At 30.9% G+C, this 8798-nt stretch overlaps 1 protein-coding gene across 3 annotated transcripts in view; it reads left to right on the forward strand.

The window, feature by feature from the left end:
- LOC108365600 (glutathione-specific gamma-glutamylcyclotransferase 1) overlaps nucleotides 1-8798 on the forward strand; it is a 42169-nt gene that overhangs the window by 28546 nt on the left and 4825 nt on the right. For 2 of the 3 annotated variants that reach the window (XR_001847957.1, XM_017619666.1), the window contains exon 3: nucleotides 3703-3753. Coding sequence is in view for 2 of the 3 variants with exons in the window: in XM_017619666.1 (XP_017475155.1) it covers nucleotides 3703-3753 (51 nt within the window). In the remaining variant the exon portion in view is untranslated. The remainder of the gene's footprint in view (nucleotides 1-3702; nucleotides 3754-8798) is intronic. The other variant, XM_017619667.1, reaches the window with a different exon arrangement.

Raw genomic sequence — 8798 nt, forward strand, 5'->3', positions numbered from 1 at the left:
TCACCGCTTAATCGATTTCTCTTTTCATCCTGATCATTTATGTATACATTTGTCTATATCTATCTCGATTCGTTTTGCCTGTTACAAACAACCGTTATGTGAACAAAGTTATAATACCCTTGTACACAAGTGCGCTCGGGTATAAAAATGGTAAAATAAACAATTTGGTATTATTATTGGCAGTATCTTGAAGAGCAGCAAAGTTTTCCGATCGAAAAAATATTTATTTTCAAGGATTCTATACTAATAATAATAATACTACGAAAACATGATTTTTCCCACATAAAATAAATGGAACACTTAGAGAGACCTGAAAAAATATCTTTGATTTCAAAATAAAAGAGGCACTTAATTTTTTCTGTATAGAACAATCCTAGGGTTCCCACTTTACTTTTTCACATGCATTTTTAGACCACCCTAACATACATACAAATGTACATGTAATTATGTGCATTTGTATGCAAAAATAATAATTTGAAATTCATAAGTTTTATCTAATAGAAATGCCATTAATATAAATTTAGTATATCAAGTAAATACGCTAATTGCTTACTTACTTTTAATTACCACCGCTATCTTAAAATTTTCAAGTGGTGCTTCAATAAAAACTGCACAAATCAGTTACCCAAAGGGTAAGCAGTATTAAAAAAATCGGAAATAATTATAACCACTTACCAAGTAATGTTTATTGAAGGCACTACATACATATATATAAAATCGTTTTAACACTATCAGTTTATGATAAAGCTAATTGAAGCAAAAACTCTAATTACTAAAATATTTTCGCATACATACTTATATCTAGGTGTATACATAGATACAATAAAATAAGTGCTAATTTGGCTAAGTTAGATCTTGAGGCCCCATTTTTTTTTTATAAGCTAAAAAAATATTATCTGTAGTAGATGGTAGGGAGTAGATGGTAGGGAGTAGATGGTAGGGTCTGTACCATCCTGGATATTGCTCCTTTTGATATTTTAAAAAGCCTAAAAATTACAGATTTTATTTTCAAGGCAAGAGTTACATACATGAGTTACATACATACATAGCAAAGTAAAAAAAAGAATGAAATTTATTTTTCTAGATTTCGATCACCTTGGGCCACCGTTAAAAAACTCAAATCGTCAAAAACCTTCTGTCGTCTTAAAATTTTTTTAGCACAAATTAATGGACCTTTAGAAAGAAGTCTCGCTTTCCTAAACCGAAAGCTTAACCATACTTCAGTGAAACACTAACCACCTTAGCGGCGTTTGTTGAAACTAAAGAGCGGCCGTAAAATGAATGTTTTCTTAACAAAAATGTTTTAAATAAATTTGTCTAAATCTATAATGTTATGTCTCCATTGAGAGATTTATCTATTAATATTTAAGGCTTCAGCTCCAGTGTGCGTGCTGTAAACATGCCGATTGTTTATGTTATGTCGGCAGCTGGGATACGGCGTTGTTGAAAATTTGTCTGGGACAAGGCGTTGTTGAAAATTTGTCTGGGATACGGCGTTGTTGAAAATTTGTCTGGGATAAGGCGTTTTCGAACCGGCTGTCGAGATATGTCACTCTTCCATTCAGTCTGCCGCACACTTTAGTGGGAAAACGGATCGTCAAAGTATCCCAAAATATAATCGGTGAACGGACAAAAATCCGCATTTCACCTACTTTTCTTTCCTTTTTCGGATCGATTTTCGGATTTTTTGCTGCATTATGAGCAAAACGTGTCAGACTTTTCAGTCAAGGTTGAACAGTTTTGAGTAAAAAAATATATTAAAACTAAAATAACAAGAGGATAGTAAAATTTATTTAAAATATTAATCATATTAATAAAGGCGCAATAATTGCAAGTGCAATAGCCGACAAGGCTTTGTTTATTTCATTGAACGCTTTTTCAAGAATGCAATACGAATGTAAACAATAGGATACACATGCGTACGTACATATGTATGTACAGTATCAGTCATATCTATAGCACGCCGTTTCAAAGTGAGATTGTTTGCTACTTTTGTTTATTTATTTAGCCCTTTCTTGCATTTGTACAATATATTGTTCATTTAATTTTTTTTTAATATTGAACGCGTACTACTAAAAATCTTATAAATATTTTTGAAAACAAATTAAACTTTATCAAGTTGTGGAATGTACCGAATAGTTTACGTAAATTTCAAAATCGAAAACGTTTCAAAAATATTTTTAGAATTTAATTTAAAAATAGACCATTTTATAAAATTCCAGTGGCATACGTGAAAGTCAAGTAATTTCGCTAATAAAAGGAAATATAAAAAGCGTTTCATCATTTAAAAATGCTTAAATTAAACTATCATGATTTAAAATATTTTTTCCGGGTGGTCAAAAAAAAATATACAATATATTGTACATTTACACTGAAAGCTTTAAAGTGTCTTGTACAACATATTGTATTGCAATTAGGGTGGTTTTTGTCGTGGTTTTTGAAGAGCTTGTGCGCTGTTGTTGCAGTAAAGGGTAGGTTTTTGAATTCTTGATCTACTGAAGGCAGAAAAACCGGGAAAGTTTATTAGAACGGGTCATTTATATTTTATATTGTAATTTTATCTGAAATTTTTCAAAATTTCTTTATATAATTCTCTTTTCATGGAGAAAATTTACAATTTTTTAATCCAAATCTTAACTAAAGGTTCTTAAAAAGATATAAAATATTCATTCCAACATATCTGCAGTGAAATAAATTATTTCGTACATAAATAAGTTCACTTTCAATGAAATACAATTTTATTTTTCCGGCAAACTTAGTGAAATATTTATTGAGTTTTTTTGAGTGCTTTTACTCCTTTGCGGACTTTTGTACAATATATTGCCGAAATTTGAGGTAGCCCTAATAGCGACCCAAAACAACTTTTGAGTATTTTTTTTTTTACTTTTGGTATTATGTAGCGCCTCATGAACCTTGTAATTAAGAGGAAAAATTCTTATATTCATCAGGGACCGATTTGACCGGAAAGGGTTAGTTTTCAAAATTTTCTGTTAAATTACAGTTCATTCTCTAACAAATCCCATGTAAACCCAAGTTTAAAACTTTGTAAAAAAACACAAAAAAATCAACAAATTTTCAAGCAACTTTCAAACTTTTTTCTCAGAAGTATTAGAATTCTTTTGAGTACAGAGTTTTATAGCCCAATTTTAGTCTGATAATAGGCGTATTTTTTTTACACGGATACGTATATGCGCTTAAAATTTGTATGGAGGTGTAAGCGAAAAACTTTTGTGTGCGCTTATGAATAGTTGTCGATAAAATCACAAGTAATTTTTAAGCAAACAAGTAATGCAAAAAAAATCGGCCTCATGCGTGTAAAAAAAACCAGCTAATTCACATGTTTTAAGGCCTAAAAATTGCTGTTGATTTTTTAGACACTTTTCAGAAAAAATTTTAAATTCGGAGAAAATTTTTTAAATTTTGTTTGTAGTTTTCTACAAAGTTTTAGCCTTGGGTATAAATGTATTAGTTTTGTAAGAGAGCGAACTGCATTTAAATTAAAAATTCTTAAAAATAAAGAAATAAACATAAGTGCAATGCCGTGCTATAGAAAAGACCGATGCCGTATGTATGTATGTACACACTTATAAACATATATGTGTTTAAATGCCTACGTTATATACGTCGTACGTTATATACATACATATGTACATACAATAAAGTGACGAGTACAATACTAAATTTATTTTATTTTTTTCACAGCCCGGTCGCGTTGCAACACTCATTGAAGACAAAGAGGTGAGTGAAATTAATGTGAGTACCTATTTATAATAAGAACCACATAACAATACATTTTATCACAATTAATCAGTGGTGGCCACATAGTTATGGACACTACTTCGTTACAAACTTTAACCTTGTATTTTTTCTTTACTTTGTTTAAATTTATTTATTTCAAAAATATACTTAATATTACAACGAAAACCATATAAGTCGAAAGTTTCAATCTATGTAAAAGATTTATAAAAAATCGCCAAATTTCAAATTGGTCATCCAAGTTTCAACCTTTCAAAATTTCTAGAAAGTTTGTGGTAAGGTTAATTTCTTTATGATAAATAGATGGCAACTAAACCAAATTAGTATGGGATCACCCTTAAAGTACCACCTTTTCCATAAAAAAAGACTAATCGAAAACGGTTCAACGTCCATTTTTAAGTCGAAAATAAAAGCCCTTTCCTAATAAAAATCAAACCGCTTATCCAAATGAAACAAGTTTGGTATCAACTGAAAGAGGACTGCTATTTTAGTCTGAAATATTTAAACGAGGAAAGCCAGCAGAAAGCCAGCCATTGAAAAATATTTAAATAAATAATGTTTTTTAATTGCCATACAACAAACCTTGGGTCAGGTATATGCATATCTTTTGTATTAAATTATAAAAAAATATAAATAAAAGTGGTAGCCTTCGATCGTTATTTCTATTTAAGTCCTCTTTCATTTGGTACCAAATTTGATAAATTTGGATAAGCGGTTTGTTTACTATCCGGAAAGACTTTTATTTCGAACTTAAAAAATATCTGGCCAAGTTTAACTGTTTGAAACAAATAACTGTTATTAACGGTCCCTGGATTCTTTAGCTCAAATTCGTTTAAATGTTGCATCTGATTGAAGACGGTATCTAATATTATGCTGTAGCTGTAATTTTTTAAATTCTTAAAGGATTTTGGTGTTTAATCTACCGATTTTCGTTCAAGATCCAATTTTGATGAGCTCTATAACATATGTAGACAGGCGGCAATTTTAATCCGGATTAACGAAGTAATTGATCCGATCAAAATTTTACCCTGACAAATGGCAATATTGCGAACTAAGCAAGCCGCGAGGATTTTTTTTTTGAGTTCCTTCAATTACCTATTATTTTTATTTTTTAATCTGACTATATTTGCCAGAGTGTCCAGATTAGTCATTTTAGCGGCGATTTAACGTTTTTTTTTTATAACCACGGATTTCTCCTTATTATAGCTTCTTTTTTTATTTTTAGCGCCGAGCGCTCAAAAGTGGATTGTGCGATTCATCAATTAATATGAGTTATAATAAATTTATTAATTACGCAGCCCTATTGCAAAATGTGTTAATACAAATATTTTTTAAAGATATGCGTCTTTTTAAAGAGAATTGTTTTTACATCACTATTGTAGTATAAGAGATTTGTGTTATTTATTATTACCCTAAAGGTATTATATTCGTTTATGGTTTTAAAACCTATATTATAACAAGATCTCATTTTTTAAATAAAAGATTTGTTAAGTCGATTTCGGGAATTTTATTTAACAAAAAATTTTGCGATTTTTGACACTTTTTTAAACAATCTGGATACCCTGATAGGCCTATTTCAAATATGCAAATTTCAATAAAAATGAACTCCTAAAAATTCTATAATATTTAAATAACTGAGTAAAATAACATACATATAACAAATAAAATATGATATAATCAAGGACCGAAAATCATAATTATTTTCGAAATTTCAATTCAAAGTCAGTTTGATAGAATTTGTCTCTTAAACATTTATATATAGCAATGTGATGCTTGTTAGCCAAGTAATGTTAATTCTATATGATTTAAATTTTCTTTACTTTTTTCAAAAAGGTCATCAATTAACCGTCATTTTTTTACTCATATTTTTTCAATCGAAAAATAACAGCTTTATTATAACTTTTGTTTTTCCAGTTAAAAAAAAAGTTAAAATTTAAAATTTGCAGTGAAAAATAAAAGTTAATATCTGACTTCTACTTTTTTCGGTAAAAAAAAACAACAACAACTGGCCGTTTTCGTTTGCGAGCCTGGTGGTCATCGGTTCGAGTCCCACGCCTAGCTAAAGTTGTGTTTAATAATTTTGTATTGATTCTGTAATTTAGTTCATTTTTAAGTAGCCATTTTAACGGATTTATTAAATTAAATTAAATTGAAATAAATATGGCAAAAAAAATAATTAAAAAATAAATGAAATAAAACTAAAAAAATTTCCAATATTTGGATAAGGCCCGGCCCAGGGATCGAACCTGGGTCGTATATACTGTATACAGCTCTACTTACTCGACGACGTTTATTTTTCATTTATCTACATATCGTAAACGATCTTCAAAAGTGACACAACTCAAAATTTGTCATTTTTGAAATTATGCACCAAAAATGTGCACAGAGCTTTCATTTACCCTTAAGCAAAGGCTGGAGCAAATTTTTCCTAAGGTAAAGTCTCCCTTGCCGAATTGAATAGCATGTGCTATGAAAGAGTTTTTCGTATTTTCTGACGAGCGTGTAATCTTGAGTTGTGTCACTTTTGAAGATCGTGTGCAGTATGTACAATGGAAAAAAATGGCTCTTGTTATTTCTTTTTGGACAATTTCTAGCTGAACTTAAAAGTTTGTTTCTGTAGACTAGGTTTTAGTAAAAAATAATAATAAACACCTTTTAATTAACGAAGGAGCAGCTTTGCAGTGCCAGTTTAAACTTAGATTACGTAAACTATGTATGTATGTACGTTTATATTGAACAGTTGGCTGACGTTTGCTTGGCTAATTTTATTGCTCAAGTAAGCAAACAAAGCGCTTGGTTTTGGCATTGGCTGTAGCGGAGTGGTTAGATCTGCGTACTACAACTCGGTAGCACCCAGGTTCGATCCTCGGTTCGGCCGATTGCTATTTTTTAATTTTTTGTTTATTATTTTACTTTCTTTCTTTTGTTTAATTTTATTTAATATTATTTATCTTATTGTTCGGTAATCTATATTTTTAGAGTTGAATTTTATTAAAAAGTCAAAAACGACTAACTAAAAACAACATTAAAAATAATATAAGTTACATATAGTTGAATGAATAAAAAAAAATTTATATAAATTCTACTGGACGTGGGTTCGAGTCCCACTACTGCCTTCTATCAAGGCACAGTTTTGATCAGATCAACCGCGCCGTTAATCCGGGTCAACGTTGCCGTCTGTCTATGTGTTAATACACAAAACTAATGCGGATCAGAAGAATTTTCGATCACAATACTGATCAGTTTTTTTTTATATATGTACAGTGACGAGCAAAACTGTAACATGATGTAACACTTTTTATTTCAGCCACCGCTATCTTTCATAGTTCTAACGACTTTCACACTTTTGTTCTATATTCTTATTGGTACATCCCTACTCCCGCTCTCATAACGATTTGAGGTCAATCCAACAACAATAAAAAAACCTGGAGACAAAAATGAAAGTTAAGGCAAATGTTACAGTTTTGCACTCATTCTCAGTTTTGCATTTTACAGTTATCTTTTGCTTAGTTGGAAGTCAGATGACTTTTTTCTGTATTGTAATTTATTCAAGAAGTGATCACCAATAAATAATATGGTTAATCAGGAAACATAAATGTAAAAAATAGATTTACTGCGACAAGGCGGGACCGTAGGGAAAGTGGCAAAAAAATGTGGAGTTTGCCACATGAAAATGTTAACACTGAGAAAAAATATAGCCTAAAGTGTTACTAAGGACAAAGGAAGTCTGTCAAAATATATTACAGTCCGATATCTTGTGAACTTAGTAGCAAGTAACGCTGCAGGTACTACTACAGAAGCGCTTAAGGTATTAAAATTGAATGCAAATCAGTAGATAGTGAGGCGAAAAGTTGCCAAATTGAGCAAAATGGATCATAAAAGAAGAAAAAAGCAAATTTGATCAAAATACATGTGCGAGTGGGGCAGCGTTTTGCTGCATCGCGCGAAAACCGGACCGTTGCCTATTGGGATATGTTAGGCCTTACATAACGCAATAAAAAACACATTTTTTAAGATTTAATTGAGGCTTATGTGGTCTGACAAGACTAAATTAATAGCTTTTAGCAGATGGCCGGGCATGGTATTGGAATAAAGGCCTAAATTAAGCCTAAGCGCATCATGTAAGGCAAACTGTGAATCACAGTGGTCGGTCAATATTAGTTTGGGGTTGTATTTCAAAAATGTTGTTGATCCGTTTGTACGTATTATGCGTAAGGAACAGTATCTGTTCATATTTCAACAAAATTTGCAAGATGTAGTCGAAAAAATTAGAGTTTCTGCTGAAAAAACAACCAAAACACACTGCACATGTTCGCAAAGACTGGAACAAAAGCAGAAATTTGCTAATTTGAAATGACCTCCACAATCCGAGGACATGAATCTCATCGAGAATTTGCGAAATCAACTAAAAGCGCATCTTACTAAGTATCCAAGTCCGTCCAATGGAGTACGTGAGCTGTGAAAGCAAACGAAGGATATATGGGAGGCTATACCTCCAGAATTTTTACAGACATGCACATTAGGTATGCTAAATTGCAACCAGAAACTAAATAAAGCAAAACCATACTGAACATTGTGTTAATAATTCTTTTTTTTTTGTGAAAATTGTCAAAAAGTTATTAAAAATACATGAGTGCAAAACTGTAACTTATGCCTTAATTTACATTTTTGTCTGCTGGTTTCTTTAATGTTGTTGAATTGACTTCAAATCGTTATGACAGAGGAAGCAAAGATGTACCAATAAAAATACAGAACAACAGTATGAATGTCGTTAGAACTTGGAAAGATAGCGACAGCTGAAAGAAAAGGTGTTACTCCATGTTACAGTTTTGCTCGTCACTGTATATATCGTCACCAGAAATGCAAAAAGTCATAACCAATAAAAAATTCAAAATTCACTTTTTGATTTATGTATATGATGAATTTCATCGTATTACAACTCCCCACATCATTTAAGGAAAAAAATAAAAATTTTAGTCACGACCTTTTCCATTTCAGTTGCATTTCAGGTGAGGATATGTATTTTATTCTGCTTTATTTGA

Source organism: Rhagoletis zephyria, unplaced genomic scaffold, assembly GCF_001687245.7.
Source record: "Rhagoletis zephyria isolate East Lansing unplaced genomic scaffold, Rhagoletis_zephyria_1.1 Rzeph_scaffold_01927, whole genome shotgun sequence".
Lineage (NCBI taxonomy): Eukaryota > Metazoa > Arthropoda > Insecta > Diptera > Tephritidae > Rhagoletis > Rhagoletis zephyria.